This window comes from Oryctolagus cuniculus, chromosome 9 (genome assembly GCF_964237555.1).
Source record: "Oryctolagus cuniculus chromosome 9, mOryCun1.1, whole genome shotgun sequence".
Lineage (NCBI taxonomy): Eukaryota > Metazoa > Chordata > Mammalia > Lagomorpha > Leporidae > Oryctolagus > Oryctolagus cuniculus.
Window position 1 is genome coordinate 4090872 of NC_091440.1, and position 17995 is coordinate 4108866.

At 45.5% G+C, this 17995-nt stretch overlaps 1 protein-coding gene across 2 annotated transcripts in view; it reads right to left on the reverse strand.

Annotated features, from left to right (window-relative positions):
* Positions 1-17911, reverse strand: part of LOC127491990 (uncharacterized protein in mobD 3'region-like) — a 28086-nt gene extending 10175 nt beyond the window's left edge. The window contains exons 1-2 of one of the 2 annotated variants that reach the window (XM_070048379.1): positions 10767-17911; positions 9442-9677 (exon numbers count right to left, since the gene is read on the reverse strand). In XM_070048379.1, the coding sequence (XP_069904480.1) occupies positions 15775-16371 (597 nt within the window). In that variant the 5' untranslated portion in view covers positions 16372-17911 and the 3' untranslated portion in view covers positions 9442-9677; positions 10767-15774. Of the gene's footprint in view, positions 1-9441 lie in introns of both variants that reach the window. The other variant, XM_070048378.1, reaches the window with a different exon arrangement.
* Between the last annotated feature and the right edge of the window lie 84 nt (positions 17912-17995).

Here is a 17995-nt window from a genome sequence, read left to right on the forward strand (position 1 = left end):
AGCTAGATCAGAAGTGGAACAGCTAGGATTTGAACCCATGCCCATATGGTATGTCAGCACTGCAGGCAGAGGCTTAGCCCACTATGCCATGGTGCCAGCCCATGAGGAATGGGCAAACTGATAGAAGATTTCTCTCTGTCTGTAATTCTGACATTCAAAATAAATAAATAAAACATAAAAAAATAGCCAGGGCTGGTGCTGTGGCATAGCTGGTTAAGCCATAACCGGTAGCACCGGCATCCCATGTGCTTTCTGCTCCACTTCTGACCCAGCTCCCTGCTAATGTGCCTGGGAAAGCAGTAGAAGACAGCCCAAGTCCTTGGGCCCCTGCACCCATGTGGGAAACTCGGAAGAAGCTCCTGGCTCCTGGCTTCAGATAGGCACACCTCCGGCCGTTGTGGCCATCTGGGGAGTGAACCAGTGGATGGTAGACATCTCTCTCTCTCTCTCTCTCTCTCTCTCTCTGCCTCTCCATTCTCTCCCTCTCTGTAACTATGCCTTTTAAATAAATAAATAAATCTTAAAAAAAATTAGCCCTCTTGCTCCAACACCAAAGTAGATCCTACCTGAAAATCATTTCTCTGTATTTGTAAAGATGGGAAATTTGTAACTAAGCTGCCAAATATTAAAGCCAAGGACTTCAGTGGCAATATGTGGAGAGTTTACCATTATTTTGTCATTAGGAAAATTCAAACATATTAAAAACAATACACATGTGTAAAAGGAATTCTATGTATTCATCACACTGTTTGAACTATTAACATTTTTTCAATCTTATCTCATCTGCCTCCCCTCATGGAAAGCAAACACTAGACATCATGTCATTTTATCTCTGATAACCTCGCCGCCCTCTTAATGGCCCAAATGAAATTGCTTTTTGCAAATCTGTATGAGAATAAGGAGGGGCATCACGAGGCGGGTTTCAGGATGTGAGGTTCAAAATGTTACACGCATTTTTCCACATAAAAAGCACTCACAAAATGGATTTCTTTCACCTCTGCTTTCCTCAAAGATAACTGCCGCTTTACAAAATCTTCTGATTTTAAATTGTATTTATCTCATTATGAACAAACCAGTTAATAAGGCTTTGTACTTGACCCTAACTGGCTTGACCTATTCTATTTTCAAAGATTTATAAGGTGAAACTGTTGAGCGTCAAGTCAAGACGGTTAAATGCAGGCAAGCATATTCAGGAAACTTCCAAGAGCAAAGTGCGTACCTCTCCGGAGCCTAAGGATGGAGTGGAAGCCCAGGACGCAGGTCCCAGCCCCGTCCAGCCACAGGGAGGAGCTTGCCTCCTGATTCTCTTCCCTGGGAACGCCTGTGCTGGTGTGTTTTTAGAAAGCTCACGTGTTGGAAATATCATCTTCAAGTTCATAGGTGGATAGCGTGGGAGGCAGGGCCTTGGGAGGTCAGGATTAGCGGGGGCCATGAGGCCCGAGTGGCCTGGTCAGAAACACGCTTCCATGCCTGTCTCTTGCAGTGTGACGCCTCCCCAGCATCCAGCGCGGCAGGAAGGCCCCCACCAGACGCTGCCTCCTGGATGCTCCACTTCCCAGCCTCTGGGGCTCTGCAGTTAACTCTCAGCTTTGTTGTATTCCCCCACGCCAGGATGCAGTTACAGCACAGGAAGCGGACTGATGTCCTTGGTTCTCCTCTGTGTTTATCTCTGGTCCTAGCCTCTGCTTCTAAGAACACCAGTCCAGTTGGTCCAAGGCATTCATTCGTTCTTGAATTAACTATAAAAATAGCGCATCCTAAATAAGAAACACAAGAGCAAAAGGTCCAGCACGACAAACATCTGGAGTGACCTCCTCCCTTCAGCTCTGTTCTCAGCAAGGTTGGTCCAGCGCGTTAGTTACAGCTACTGTGCAGCAAATTACCCCTGAAACCTGGCGGCTTGCAATGGGGAGCACTCTGGTTTCTGAGGGCCCTGAGGTGGCCCTCAGCTCAGAACTGCGCTGGGCTGGGGGCTCTGGCTGGGAGCAGGCCTCGGTTCTCACCGTTAGGCCCCAGTTGGTCAGGAACCTGGTCTCTGGTTTCCATCGGAGCTAATGGTCATGGGAGAGAGACAGGGAGAGGAATCACGCAGCCACGTGCCACCTAGCCTGAGTCACACCGTGCCCACTGTCTTACTCTAATATTAGAACCAAGTCAATAAATTCAGCCCCCTTCCAACAGGAAGATTGAAGACGCCACTAGAGAGGCATGTTCTGTCTTGTTTATTTAGTAAAGAATTATTTAGTTGTTTGAAAGGCAGAGTTACAGAGAGACAGAGAAAGAGAGAGAATGAGAGTTCTTTGATTGACTGGTTCACTCCCCAAATGGCCATGATGGCCAGAGCTGGCTGATCCAAACACAGGAGCCAGGAGCCTCCTCCGGGTCTCCCACACGGGTGCAGGGGCCCAAGGACCTGGGCCATCTTCTACTGCCCTCCCAGGCCACAGCAGAGGCTGGGTTGGAAGTGGAGCAGCCGGTAGCTTTATCCGCTGTGCTGCAGCATCGGCTGCAGGCTCTCTTAGAAGCTGATGGCCACAGTGCTGAGCCTGAGCCCCTCTTCCCTCTGGACGCATCGCCTTGGTGACAGCGTTGAGAGGGGGACACTTTGGAAGGTGACTAGGCTCTGCCCCTGTGGGCGGGATTGCACAGTTATCTAGGGCAAGTTCAGCTCCCTTTCCCTCTCCCCTTTAGCCTCCACCCATCAGAACACAGAACAAAGGCCCTCACCAGATGCAGGCACCATGGCAACTGGGCTGTGCAGCACCCAGAACTATGAGCAACAAATTTCTCTGTTCTGGTTAGAGAAACGAATCAAGACACACAGCTAGCAATACGTCTTTGCTCTGCAGACTGTCAGCATCGTCAAGATTACACTGAAATGTGTCCTCCATCTAACCAAAGGCAAATGAGTCTTTTCACCACACAAATAACTCAAGGCTACAATGCTTGGGGGGGGGGGCTCCTTTGTTGTTTAAATACCTTCTTTGGTGGAATGAATTTTAGGTTGAATATTTGAATTGTCTGTAAGTTTGTTGAACAAAATTATTTACTTTTATAATTCTGTAAGCAAAATTTCAGGGATCAGGCTATGAGGAGTTGGTTCATTTAGGTGTGGGGGTTAGAAACACACAGGAAGAAGTCAGTTCCAACTTTTGGTATGGGAGAGGCAGGTGAAGAAAAGGTAAGCAAAATACTCACTTTTCTAAAATTGAACATAATAAGATGCAAAGCATTGTGTAAAGCCATTTAGTATGCAAATGAGAATGTCTAAGGGAATCTAAGCATAAAAGCAAACTCCTTAGCATGCAGGTGACCTTTGTTAGCTCTTCTGGGAGGAGTGAAGAGGCTGGATGAGCGGTGTTTGGGGGAGACTGGGAGGAGGTGTCTCGCAATCCAAGTTCAAGGGGACAATGGAAACTCTGACTGTGAAATGAAGTGGAAAGCAAGGACTGGAGTCCGGAGCAGTTGTCACGTTAACTCCTTGAATGTGGGGTCTGAAGGGGTGTCAGGCAGACACAGACCATCCAAAGTCAACAAGCCAGGCATTCTTCACGAGAAAAGTCGGAAATTGCCATTCTTTCACAATATGCGAGGACAGAGTAAGTCTGACTTGTTGATTTGTGAAATTTAAGAAATAAATATGAATATAAAACCAACAGTTTGGGGCCGGCGCTGGGATGAAGTAGGTTAATCCTCCTCCTGTGGGGCCAGCATCCCATATGGGCCCAGCTGCTCCACTTCTGATCCAGCTCTCTGCTGTGGCCTGGGAAAGCAGTAGAAGACGGCCCAAGTGCTTGAGCCCCTGCACCTCCGTGGGAGACCCAGGAGAAGCTCCTGGCTTCTGATCAGCTCAGCTCGCCGTTGCGGCCATTTGGGGAGTGAACCAGCAGATGGAAGACCTTTCTGTCTCTCCCTCTCACTGTCTGTAACTCTACCTCTCAAATAAATAAATAAAATCTTAAAAATAAAAAAACCCACCATATTTCTGTCATTCGTGTTTCTGGAATAAAAAAAAAAAAACCCTGCTAGCTCTGGAAGAAATGATGTGTGATGCAGAGGTCTGGGGCTGAGCAGCCCTGGTGATGTATGAGGTGCTATCCTCCTTAGAAAGGTGAATTCTGCAGACGAATAATGACCCCAGCACAGTAGGGTGATGAACGGGAGACAGGAGTTTGTGGGCTCCAAACACATACCACTATCTCATCATCACATTGTGCATATGCATCTCATTGTCATACTGCATCCCATAAATACGACTACGTACAAATATTGTGTCCAATTCAATTTTTTTTTAATTTTTAATTTTTATTTATTGACAGGTAGAGTTACAGACAGTGAGAGAGAGAGACAGAGAGAAAGGTTTTCCTTCCATTGGTTCACTCCCCAAATAGCCGCCACAGCTGGCGCTGCACCGATCAGAAGCCAGGAGCCAGGTGCTTCTCCTGATCTCCCATGGGGGTGCAGGGGCCCAAACACTTGGGCCATCCTCCACTGCCCTCCCAGGCCACAGCAGAGAGCTGGCCTGGAAGAGGGGCAACCGGGACTAGAACCCGGTGCCCATATGGGATGCTGGCGCCGCAGGTGGAGGATTAACCAAGTGAGCCAGGGCGCCGGCCCCTCAAACTTAATTTTTAAAACAAAAAATGTGTGAGTGTGTGTGTGTGCCCAATGGATACGCCAACCCTGGCAGTGCTGTGTTTGCATGTGGATAAGACTTAACCATGAAGCCAAATTGCATCTCAGTGGATGAAACCAAGGGGCATCCACTGATCTGGATATGTACTTCCCTTCTCCTCTGTGAAGGACAGGGATTGGGGTCTGGTAAGCAAGTGCTCACCGTGGCAGAATCTGCAGGTGGAGTGCCCAGCTCAGGACAGCGGAGGATCAGATCCTCACACGCAGAGCCGGCCCCCTGGGGACGGACCTGTGCACACTGGCTCTGTTCTCACTGCCAGGACTTCAGAGAAGTTTAGAACATGGGGCCTTCCCTTCCCTTGGTACTGTACCCTGCAGATTATGCGACCAGCCCTGTGTAAGCACCTCTGCACCACAGGTGATCCAGTAAGGACAGAGTGATCCACAGGTGATCCAGTACGGACAGAGGCCTGGGTTGGGGTTCATTCCTTGACTGACTGAGCACACGGGCTGCACCTGCGTGTCTTTGCTGAGTTTCTTAACCTCCCGGTGCCTACGTCATAGGATTCCCAGGAACCGATGTAGGCAAAGTGTCTACGTCAGAGCCCGGCCAAGGGTAAACCACATGTACATGCCGGTTATTGTTGTGCTGTTGTTGTGAATTGCTAGGGAAAATACGCGTGGTCTAGGCTGCCAGCAACCCTGTCACCAACACTCTTGATCCACCGAGTTGCATATGTAAAAGTGGCAAGTCAAGCAATCAGCGGCTGGAGTTCATGTCTTGAATGAAGCACCTGATGGAACACTTAGCTAAATACCTCCTGGATGAATCACCAACACTGAGGATGGTGAGAATGTGGGCTGGTCCCATCAGTGGACTATGGCTAGAAGTTCATTTTGTTTGAATCAAATACTCATCTAGGATAATAAATCTATTTGTAATTATGTGCTCTCTTGAATGTAACAAGGAGTAAGGAGTGAACCTTGGGATCTTTGGAGTGAGGGTGAGGTGGGTAAGTGGAGGTGCCAGAGGAATTTGACAGATACCCTGATAAATGGCACATGGTGGGGTGGAGATCAAACTGCCCTCAGTATCTTTCTTTTTTTTTTTTTTACAATATGTTTATTTATTTGAGAGGCAGAGTTATGGACCAAGACACAGAGAAAAGAGAGAGGTCTTCCATCCACTGGTTCACTCCCCAAAAGGTCCCCAATGGCCGGAAGTGGGCTGATTGGAAGACAGGAGTCAAGAACTTCCTCCGGATCTCCCAGGCAGGTGCAGGGGCCCAAGCACTTGGGCCATCTTCCACTGCTTTCCCAGGCCATTAGCAGGGAGCTGGATCAGAAGTGGAGCAGCCTGGACATGAACCAGAGCCCGTATGGGATGCCGGCCTTGCAGGCGGAGGCTTAGCCCACTTCGCCACAGTGCTGGCCCCCCTCAGTATCTTTCAGTAGTAGTATTTGTGTTCAATGAACTACCCCATTAGATATTCCCATGCGAGGAATATGGGCAGTCCTATTGCTGTTTGGCTCTCGGGTCCAAGGAGGTAAAATTTGCACGAGTGGACTGTGGACAAAGAAGAGAGACTTTTTGTGGATGTTTGAAGGATAAAGCACATTTAGAGTTCAGTTTCTTTAAATGCATGGACTGGGGACATGTAGTGCAGTAAAAATTAAGGTAGTAATTAGACACACCAGGAGCTAATACATAGGGAATTGTGAATCCAATGATTATCCAGGACTTTTAAAAATATATTAACCAACCGGAATCACGGTGTATGCCTGTTTGCACAGCCCTCATGTGAGACTTCCCCGGCAGAGGATAACAAAACAGACAGCAACCTAATGGAAATGGTGCCTATAATGAAACTGGAGGAGGGTCATGAGTCCCTGGGTGACAGGTGTTATTAAAATTTGAAAGGACATTGCTGTTACAGTTGGGCAGGGGATTTCGAATCTTGGCATTGAGGCCATGGATGCCATCTGTTTTGCACTATGCTCCTCCTGATAGCACAGGACACAGGAACAAAAGCTGCTGTCCATTTGAAATGAGGTAGAATGCTTAAAGCACTTCTCTGGAAACACGCATTCTCAACGTGACGCTGTTTCTAAGTCGCAAACTCTGATTCTGCCTACAAGACTGCATCAACCTTCCCCTCACCTCCTTCCTGTTTATAGCTTTTTAATTTTCACGTGAAGCCTCGCATCTAAGATAGGAATTGAAATCATATTTTTATGCTCTGAGTCTCTCTCTATCATTTGCATGCAATTAAATGGTGCCCATAATATTATGCGGTTGTAAAAATATCCCTTTAAAAATATCTTCCCTGTATTTCCCGTCTTCTATAAAGGAGAAGACTATTCTGCAGACTCTCGTTCGTTTAAAACATCTTCAAGCACATTTTTCCTTCCCCTGCTATTTCCCTTCCTACGTCCTCTCAACTTGTATCACATCTATTGCAGCTGGGGGATGCTGAGTGTCGCAGGGTTCATTCTGACCACTTAGACGTCTCCGGCTTCATTGCTGTGACAGTGGGAAGAATACCCCAGGGCTCAATGATTCCTGGGGTGTAGCTGCATTCACCTCCTCCTAGCGCAAACTGTATCTGTCTTGAAACTAAAAGGTCTGTCCCACCACAATTGCTCATGGCTTTCCAAGCGGTTCCCTGCCGACCGATCAGAATTGCTGGTCTCCAGATCTATTAACTCAAATTAGCCAGGCTCAACACGACTTGCTATTTCCCATGTGTGTGTTTTAACTTCTCTTGTGCCATTTGCATTGTACACTCCTTTCCTTGGGGGTGGTTACAACACATTCCAAATTGGGATCAGTTCAGAAATAACAAAGGGATTATTGTTTGGCTTCGTTTTCCAACCCAAAAATAAAGACGCATAATAAATTCAGCTTAGTGTTAACCCCTGTGTGCCACGCATAGTAAAGTATCCTGAAATCAGTAATCAAAATTCCATTGAATTTGTTAGCCTTTGGCTCAGTTCTAAATACTTGTGAATCTCATTTCTCCGATCTGTCTTCTGACACAAAATGCTCTGCATGTTGACGAGACATTTTGAGAAGATTTTTGTTTTCACCTTGAATGATATTGGAATGATTTTTGGAAATAGTCAATGAAATGAGCTCAAAATTCTCCCAGATTCCTCTGTAAATTAACAAAGTGTTTCTGAGAAAGAAAACATCTGTGCCATCAAAGCTTCAGCTGTATTTGTCTTTGTGATCACTGTTAGGGTTTTGCCCAGAAAACAGCTCCCAGGAATGTGCATAACCAGGCAAAACACTCCAAGTCAAATCTGAGGAGCTCGGCAGAGGTTGTGTGTGCAGAATTTCTGACCTGAGCTCCCTGCACTGAGCTGGACAGGCTGCCGAGTCCAAGAGAAGGTGCTCTGGCTGAAGAAGGATTGGAAAATGGGCTTTTACTGGCAAGAGCAGGAGGGCAAAGCTGCAAGAAGCAACATAATTGCCTTCTATATGCTCCTGCTCATGATGCAGAAAAGGGCTGTGTTTCATTACGTGTTATTTCAGAGGCCAGCAGAGCAAACCCACAGGGTTGCAAAGGGGAGGAGAGGCAGCCAGCTCGGATGATCTTCCTCATCAGACCCTGTCAACCACGGCGAGAGACTGTGGAGGTCCAACTGAGCGCCACTGTCCGCGGGGTTGGTAAGGTGTGGGGACCATGCTGTCCTGAGATGAGTCCTTATCGTTTTGTCTTTAAGTTCAAAAAAATTATTAAACTGCATGGAATCCATCTCCAGAGGGACACTAGAAAGAAACAGGTAAGAGAAGGAAACAGGAGGCGGACGCCCCGGACCTGCATAGTTCCATGAGCAGCTTCTTCATCTCAAGTTCGGGGATCTCAGAGGCAGGCTCCTTGGTCAGTTCATCATCGCTCAGGCATGTGCTTCTCTCTGCTCAGCTCCTCTCCCTCCATAACCAGCCCATATCAGGTGAGCCGGGAAACAGAACTAAGTCTAGCTGACAGCAGAATGGGTGCTGGGCCGGGGTCAATGGCACCTGTGTGGTTGCAAGCCGCTCTGCAAGTGCGTGCCTACAACAGGTGTGTCTGCACCTCTGCGGAGACAGGTGCGTGAGAAGGGGCTCCTTTTTAATAACGACGTGAAAGAGATGTAGAACCTGTGCACTATCCATCCCAGCATGAGAAAAAATGGCTGGAGCACAGTCTCTGAGATGGTGGCCAGCACGACTCCTCCCCAGCTCCCTGCGAGGGAAGTGTGGGTCGCCAGTGTGGCTGCACCTGTCACATTTTTTCTAAACACAAAGGAACACAGAGGGACTCCTGCAATTAATGGCCGCCCACCCAGCTGAAGTGGCCCCGGAGCTTAGCTCATCACAGGACAGGAGCAATGACGTCAGACACGCCTTTTGGCAAACCTGTCTGGGGAGAAGCCGGTGTATCCATGCTGATTCAGCGCCTGGCCAGAGCCCCCTGTTTCGCAGTCTGAAAGCGGCACCAGAGGTGCACATACGTGGCTGTCTGCCAGTGAAGCTTGGCTGTGGACATTGACATCTGAATTTCACATGATTTCCATGTGTTATCAATCATCCCTCTTTTGATTTTTTTTTTTCCAGCCATTTACAAATTTTGAAATATGAGACCCACGGACCGTACAAAATAGGTGTTGGAATTTGGTTTGTGGGCTGTAGTGTGCTGACCCTTGATGTGGCCTGTTGTTAAGAAAGTGCTTATTTAAAAACAGGTTCTGGATAGGGTGTGACCATTCTCAATATTCAGAGCAAGTACATACTTTGTAACATTCAGAGCTATTACATACTTTGTAGCTGGTGTGCGTGCTGTTAGAGGGGTGATTTGTCCAAGCATATATCCACAGGAGTCATTGAAGATGACCGTGATTTTTCCAAGCAATCAGGTATTCACTCTGTGACTACAACCTAGGCTTCAGCCCTCATTGTCAGCTGGTGTGTCCACTGTGCAGGTGTCTCAGCTCCTGGAGCTGCTGTGTTGCATGGAGGCACCTGTTTTGTGCAGCTACGAAAGGGGCAGTTTCACCTGAGGGAATGGAAACTCAATGTCAAGGTTAGGTAAAGCAATGGATTCTAATCGACCTGACAACAAAGAGGTGTCGGTGCTCATTTTTAAATTTTGCATTTCTTTATTTTATTTGAAAGGCAGAGGGAAGCACAGAGAGATGAGAGAGTGAGGGGGAGTGGGGAGAAGAGAGAGAGACAGAGAGAGAAAGAGAGAGAGAGAGATCTCCAAACCCCTCGTTTACTCTCCAAATGCCCACAACAGCTGGGGATGGGCCAGGCCTAAGCCAGGAGCCTGGAACTCATTCCAGGTCTCCCTTGTGGGTGGCAGGGACCCAAGTACTTGAGACATCACCTGCTGCCTCCCAGGGTGCTCATTAGCAGGGAGCTGAAATCTGCAGCAGAGCCAGGCTTGGAACCTGGTCCCCTAGTGTGGGGTGTGAGTTTCCCAAGCACCAGCCAGATGTCTGTCCCTTTTTCTTTCTTCCTTTCCTTCTCTCTCTCTCTCTCTCTCTCTCTCTCTCTCTCTCTCTCTCTCTCCTTTCTTTAAAAAATCATTTGAAATGCATAGAGACAGAAACAGAGAAGCCGTGGTCATTTTTGATCCCACAGAAGATCCGAGGCTGGTTTATCATCCTGTTTAAACAGGATCTGTTAACTGCTGAAGGCAATGTGATGATGGCACAAATTGGGGTAGATGCTGTGTTTATTTCCCTGACATTGGCATAATCCGAGAAGGACAATTGGGGCTTTCACTTATTCATAACTGTTTAGAATTAGGTAATGAAAAGTGACAAGGTTATCTAAATACAAATTCAGTGCGGGTTTAATCTCATTCAGTTTTAATAGAAATTTCAGGCAGGAGCCGAACTGCTGGAAAGACACCTTTTGCAAGAGCTTCAGCTTCTCCTCCTATCTATAATTCCAATATCAGAGGGACAGAAATTAATAACTAACCAGATCTATAATAACACACAGCTATGTTTACAAACAAAATGCACCCGTAAGAAAAAAATGCAGAAGCTTCGCAAAAATATAGAGCAACTGCATTTCCAAGCCATATAGAGAAATTTGTGATATACTTGAAAATCAAATAGAACAAGTCACTCACATGTTGAGAAATCAGGGTCGTCCATCAAAGCACCAGGTTGATGATGGGAACTGAATCCGCTGACAGCCAATTTATTCAGTGGCAATTTAGACTCGGGCCAATGCAATTCTATCTCCAGCTATTCCAGTCTTCTCTGCCAATGGCAGAAGTTCAAGCCGCACAATACCCCATTTCCAATCACAAAACAACATGGTTGAGATAAGTTCTTATTAGTTTTGTTTCTTAGCTTTTCTGAATTCTTACGAGGATCTGTTGGCACTGCTACATACTAACTTTCTCCCCCTTATTATATTCTTAAGGTTCATACACCTATCCTACTTTCAGTTAAAATAAAGTGGAAATGCATGAGTTTTAATAAGAAGTCAAGAGTACACATTTCTTTGTTTTGAGAAACCACACAATGGAAGAGTCAGGAGGGGTTTAATTAAATAAGACAGGAGAAGATGATTCTAGGAGACGGCTCACTATCTCCAAAAATAGGTGTGAAGATGCAGAAAACAGAGTATTCAGGACTTCAATTCCATGCTCTGCTTTTAAGTTTTGTAAGAAAAATATCAGTTGCTTAGTGTTTTTTTTTTTTTTTTTTTTTTTTTTTTTTTTTTTTTTTTTTTAATTTTTGACAGGCAGAGTGGACAGTGAGAGAGAGAGACAGAGAGAGAAAGGTCTTCCTTTTGCCGTTGGTTCACCCTCCAATGGCCGCCGCTGCAGCCGGCGCACCGCGCTGATCCGATGGCAGGAGCCAGGATCCAGGTGCTTTTCCTGGTCTCCCATGGGGTGCAGGGCCCAAGCACCTGGGCCATCCTCCACTGCACTCCCTGGCCATAGCAGAGAGCTGGCCTGGAAGAGGGGCAACCGGGACAGAATCCGGCGCCCCGACCGGGACTAGAACCCGGTGTGCCGGCGCCGCAAGGTGGAGGATTAGCCTATTGAGCCACGGCGCCGGCATCAGTTGCTTAGTTTTGACTGAGTCCAGTTTTAAGTTTGACAAAGCCACGTTATATAGAGAGATACTTGCAAGTGCAAAACACAGAAGATCAAATTACATGTTCTTAAACTAATGCCATAGTTCAGTAAAGGAACTAGTCAAAACTGTGTAGACAAAACCCAAGGTGCATTTGAGTCTCAGGGGATTTATTGGGCTCAGGCCGAGTATTGAGTGGCATGACCATTCCTCATGTGAACTAAATCTTCTACTTTTTGTTGTTGTTGCAGCCACTTGGGTGCTGAAACTTAACTGAAAAGTGATCTGTTAAATATAAGAGTGGGAATAAGAGAGGGAAGAGATGTGCAATTCGGGACATGTTCAAGCTGACTTACCTCAAACGGTGGAGTTAGAAATATACCAGGGGATTCCAATTTAATCCCATCAAGGTGGCATGTACCAATGTCATCTCACTAGTCCCAGTGATCAATTTCTGTTCACAATTGATTATAATGATAGGACTAAGAACCAAAGGGATCACATAAACAAGAATAGTGTCTGCAAATACTAGCTGATAGAATCAAAAAGGGAGAGAATGATCCAACATGGGAAGTGAGATACACAGCAGACCCATAGAATGGCAAATGTCCTAAACAGCACTCTGGCCTCAGAATCAGCCCTTAAGGCATGTGGATCTGGCTGAAATGCCCATGAGAGTATTTCAGGCATGGAAATCCAAGACACTCTGGGGGGGAAAAAAACCTAAATGAAAGATCCCCATGAGTGAGATCCCAGTGGAAAGAATGGGTCATCAAAGAAGGAGGTACCTTTCTCTGAAGGGAGGAGACAACTTCCACTTTGACCATGGCCTTGTCTAAAAATGACCAGAGTCAGTGAACTCAGGGGGCTTCCATAGCCTTGGCACCTCATGACAAGAGCCTAGGGTGATTACTGATGCTATCAACAAGAGTGTCAATTTGTTAAGTCAACAACAGGAGTCACTGTGCACTTACTCCTCATGTAGGATCTTTGTCCTTAGTGTGCTGTACATTGAGATTTAATGCTATAACTAGTACTCAAACAGTATTTTTCACTTTATGTTTCTGTGTGGGAGCAAACTGTTGAAATCTTTACTTAATGTATGCTAAACTGATCTTCTGTATATAAAGAGAATCGAAAATGAATCTTGATGTGAATGGAAGGGGAGAGGGAGTGGATAAGGGGTGGGTTGCAGGTTGGAGGGACGTTATGGGGGGGAAGCCATTGTAATCCATATTCTGTACTTTGGAAATTTATATTCATTAAATAAAAGTTAAAAAAAAAAAGAAAAAATCTGCTGTGGTCCTGTGTGTATGATTCTTGTCAATGAAAAATTTAACAAGATGATCCTTTGAAACTTCAATAATATTTTAAGAAATGTGACCATAGCTTCTGGCTTAGAAGGCATCCAATTTACTCCCTAATGTGGGAAGCCACCATGTGGCATGTCCTCAGATCCGCAGATCGAGCTTGGCCACGGTGTGGGCATTTTTCTGGTTGAAGCAGCTCTCGGCTGCATTACTGGCCATCTGCAGTTCTGTAGGGCTGTTAGCATGACAGCAAACTCCTCCACGCCTGCCTCTCAGAGCTGCACCCAGGAGAGGAGAGGCACAGTCTTGTGCAGTGAGGTGCTGGTAGGGTGGACACACATCCCATCTCACGGGTGCCCCTGACCTTCCCAAGACTCAATGCCTGCATCAGTCCAGGCTTTCCGTGCCTCTTCTACTGGCCTTTGTCATAAATCTGTCACTCGCTGTGACTTGCTCATGTCCCCATAGCCAACAAAGCCACAGGGATGTCTGGAACGTGCCTACACGTTTCAATTTCCAGAGCTGTCTTGCAATCTCAGAAACTGCATGTTTTCTACTTGTCATTTCTAACAAACATCCAGGTTGTATTATTAAAAAGTGAGGGGTAGCAGGTGGGGGGGGGGAGTTGGCAGTGAGCAGACAGCTGGCATAGATTACACAATATTTAGAAGGAAAAGATGAAATCCCATTAGATACATATATTTAGAAATAAACTCAAAACATCAAATTAAATATGCTTAAAATAATGCCACAATTCTGTGATAGGACTAGTGGAAAACCATACACATATAATCAATAATCTTTTTACATACCAGTAATAAGCATATTCATTAAAATAAGCCAGAGCAAAACGGAAAATACAAATCAAAGAGCAGCAATACGAATATAAGAGAGTTGATTAGTAGTGTAGGAGTGATTGCGGAGTTTTTCCTACATGATGATTATAGAGGCACAGAGAACATTAAAAATAAAAGCTACTGACATATGACTTAGCAAAGGCTAGATTTCCCTCAATTCCAATTTAAACACCATTGTGATTTTTTTCTGGAAATATGTAATAGAACTCCAAAGCTTGTCTAATACAACATGTGTGAGAAGAGAAAAACAAATTAATGAGAGGCATACCCTGTATGTTATCAAAAGATGCAATACTTAAAACCTCACTAGATGGAACACTGGACTACTGGAACAGAGAAGATATTTGAAACAGTGCATGGCAAAGGATTGCTTTATAACAATAGTAAATGGATATATTATGATAAATTTATAAAACTAGCTGGAGATGTGGAGGCAAATTAAAGACATATCTTTACATCAAGATAATTGTAATATTATTTGACAAAGTATATAGGTTGACATTTATATACTATGTTAATGGGGGAATGAATATTTCAACCTTGTCCAATGTTGATATTTTACCACTTAAAAATGTAAACTTGGGGCTGCCATTGTGGCTTAGCAGGTAAAGCCACAACCTGCAACACTGGCATCCCATATGGGCACCAGTTTGCTCTACTTCCAAGCCAGCTCCCTGCTAATGGCCTGGGAAAAGCAGTGGAACACGGACCTGCCATCCATGTGGGAAACCTGGAAGCGGCTCCTAGCACCTGGCTTTGGCCTGGAACAGCCCTGGCCTTTGCAGCCATATGGGGAGTGCGCCAGTGGATGGAAGACCGCTCTCTCTCTGTCACTCCCCCTCTCTGTAACGCTGACTTTCACATCAATAAATATATCTTTTTAAAAAGCAAACTCATTTTTCTGTCTTCATTGTAACGAAAACCATGATAAAACAAATGAAAATATATTTACGTCATAAATAAGGGTCAGGAAATGAATACTTTTAATGATGGTACAGCTCCTCTAATCAACTGCAGAAAATGAGCAACAATCATCTACAACCAATTACCTGAAGGAACTGTTCATAGAGCCGCTCCCACTTCAGGAAGTTTAAGGAAAAGAGAATTCAGGTACGTTTATTTGGGTGCAAAATGGTTTTTGAAATCCACACATACTTTTTCTAATATACATTTCCTATGAGGTTTTTGGAGAATCCATGTATAGTTGTGTGTATTGGGGGTTGGGACAACTGTGTGTGTGTGTGTGTGGTGTGAAATCCCTGTTTGATCGCCTGGGTTTCTGTTCTAGGAGTCCTGGAGTGCAGAGATAGATGTGGAACACAAGATATGTGATTCTTTTCTCTATTATGAACTCAATCTTGCTCCACTTTGCTTTTTTACATATTTTATGTACAGTCAAAAAAAAGTCTTATTTTTAGGGCAGTTATACATATTTACATATCAAGATTCAAAATTATACATTCTGAACCAGCCTTTTATTTAAATTTGAGGAATTCTTCCTTTCAATGTTATCACATTTTTCTTAGAAGAATGTTCCTTGAAGCATTCCTCATCAAGGAAAAATTGAAAATAACTTTAAAATTAATGTTTTGCTCCTCTTCCACTTGAACACTCCTTTAAGAAAAACCCAAGTGTGTTGGTTGTTCCTGAAACTGGCCATCACGCCCAGTAAGGCTGTCTCATGCTTCAGGAGATTCAGCCAACCAACCGAGCCCCTTCAGCTTCTGCCACTGTGCAGCCCCCAGTGAGTTGTGTCAGGGTCAGTGGAATGAGAATTGAAAGTCCTGTATTCTTCATTTGTTCTGCTACTTAAAACAGCTTGCTAGACCTTCCTGCTCCTCTCTGTCCTCCTCCTCCCTACCCTTGATGTGCAAGACAGCTCAGCCTAACACTGCTCTGGGGATGTAAGCCAGGCAGGCACCTGTGCCAGGAGCAGAACAGAGCTCCAGGGAGCCTGGGGACTGAGTGGGGAGGGAGCTGCCCTGGGCTGGAGTCTGAAGGTCAAGCATGTTGAGGTCAAGCATGTTGAGGTCAAGCGTGTTGAGGTCAAGCGTGTTGAGGTCATGTATGTTGAGGCCAAGCATGTTGAGGTCATGTATGTTGAGGTCATGTGTGTTGAAGTCATGTGTGTTGAATTCATGTATGTTGAGGTCAAGCATGTTGTGGTCAAGCATGTTGTGGTCATGTATGTTGAGGACAAGCATGTTGAGGTCAAGCATATTGAGGACAAGCATGTTGAGGTCATGTATGTTGAGGTCAAGCATGTTGAGGTCTTGTATGTTGTGGTCATGTATGTTGAAGTCAAGCATGTCAAAGACAAGCATGTTGTGGCCATGCATGTTGTGGTCATGTATGTTGAGGACAAGCATGTTGAGGTCATGTATGTTGTGGTCATGTATGTTGAGGACAAGCGTGTTGAGGTCATGTATGTTGAGGTCAAGCATGTTGAGGTCAAGCATGTTGAGGAGGGGGCTCATGAGAACTGACTGGTTGTGGAGACAGGAAGTTGGTTATGGAGGGAAGCAGTGATCAAAAAAGTGGATATGTTTGGTGTTCCTCATCCCAGAAAGGAGTTATAAAACAGAAAAAGAAGTCAGAGTACCTGAGATGCTGGGTTGGGACTGGACGTATTGGCGTGAACACATGGTTTTCAAGGTACAGGTCACCCGTCCACGCACCAGGCTCCCACCTGCAGATTCCACCATACTCAGATCCTCCCCGCCGAAAAATGCAAAGAAACAAACTGCATCTTGCTGAATACGCACATTTTTTTTGTCTTTTCCCTAAGCAATGCAGTATAACAACTTTTTCATAGCATTTCCATTGTATCAGGTGTGATAAGTCATCTGGAGTCGGCATAAAGTGGAAGAGACGATTATGTGTGGGTATAGACACCTCACTGTTTCACAGAGGGGACTCGAGTGTCAGCAGAATTCGGTGCCCACAAGAGGATGGAGATCCTGAAAGCAAATCTCTGCCCTCATGGATACTGAGGGGCGAGTGTCAATAGACACGGGAATTATAAATATAAATATAAATCACGTGCGTGTCATTTCGTCGTGTCATGTTTACCAGGCAACACTCACAGTTAGAAATCTGCAATCTCTAATTTCTATGCATTTGGCCGCCCCTGTTCTTGTGTTATTTTTGGAGTTTGGGACTTCAGCCAAAACCCTGCAACTTCTGCTGCCAGCACACCGACCCTGGCTAGAAACATCGAGTGGGGATGATGATGCAATAGGCAATGCTTGGTTCTGAGAAGTCCCTGGGGCATATCGGAGGCAGCTGAAGGACAGGCATTCATCCAGGAGTCAGAGAAAAGAGGTGTAACCTCGTTTTATTTCTCTGAGTTCACCTCTGGTTAGCTGCCATCAAGTAATGGTTGGCGGTTAACCAGTAAAGGTGACATGCTATCATATAATTAGATATACACCTATTGTGGGGAAGACCAGAAAGCTATAGAAGGAATGCAATGCACACTCTCACTCAGAGGCTTTGTGCACTGGAGCTCGATACTATTTTAACAAACTCTGCCAGCTTTATGGCACGGTGGGTGAAGTTGCTGCTGGCGGCACGAGCATCCTGTATGGGAGTGCCGTTTGAGTCCTGGCTGCTCCCCTTCAGATTAAGCTTCCTGTTAGTGCACCTAGGAAGGCAGTGAATGATGGCTCATGTGCTTCAGCCCCTGCTGCCTATGGACAAGACACACATGCAGCTCCAGGCTCCTGGCTTTGACCTGGGGCAGCCTCAGCAGTTGCAACCACGTAGGGAGCAAACCAGCAGATGGAAGATTTCTCTGTCTCCCTCTCTGTTACTCTGCCTTTCAAATAAATACAAAAGTATTTCCTAAAAACTAAAAATTAATACAGAGGTTTTTCAATCAGTTTCACTCATCATGCAAACTAAATACATGCAGTCCGCAGAGAACAGCATTGCTGCCAGAGACCAGGCATGAAGCAGCCACTCCCCTGTGCAGCACCCGCTTTTTTTTTTAAACTTTTATTTAATGAATATAAATTTCCAAAGTACAGCTTATGGATTACAATGGCTTCCCCCCCCATAACATCCCTCCCACCCACAACCCTCCCCTTTCCCACTCCC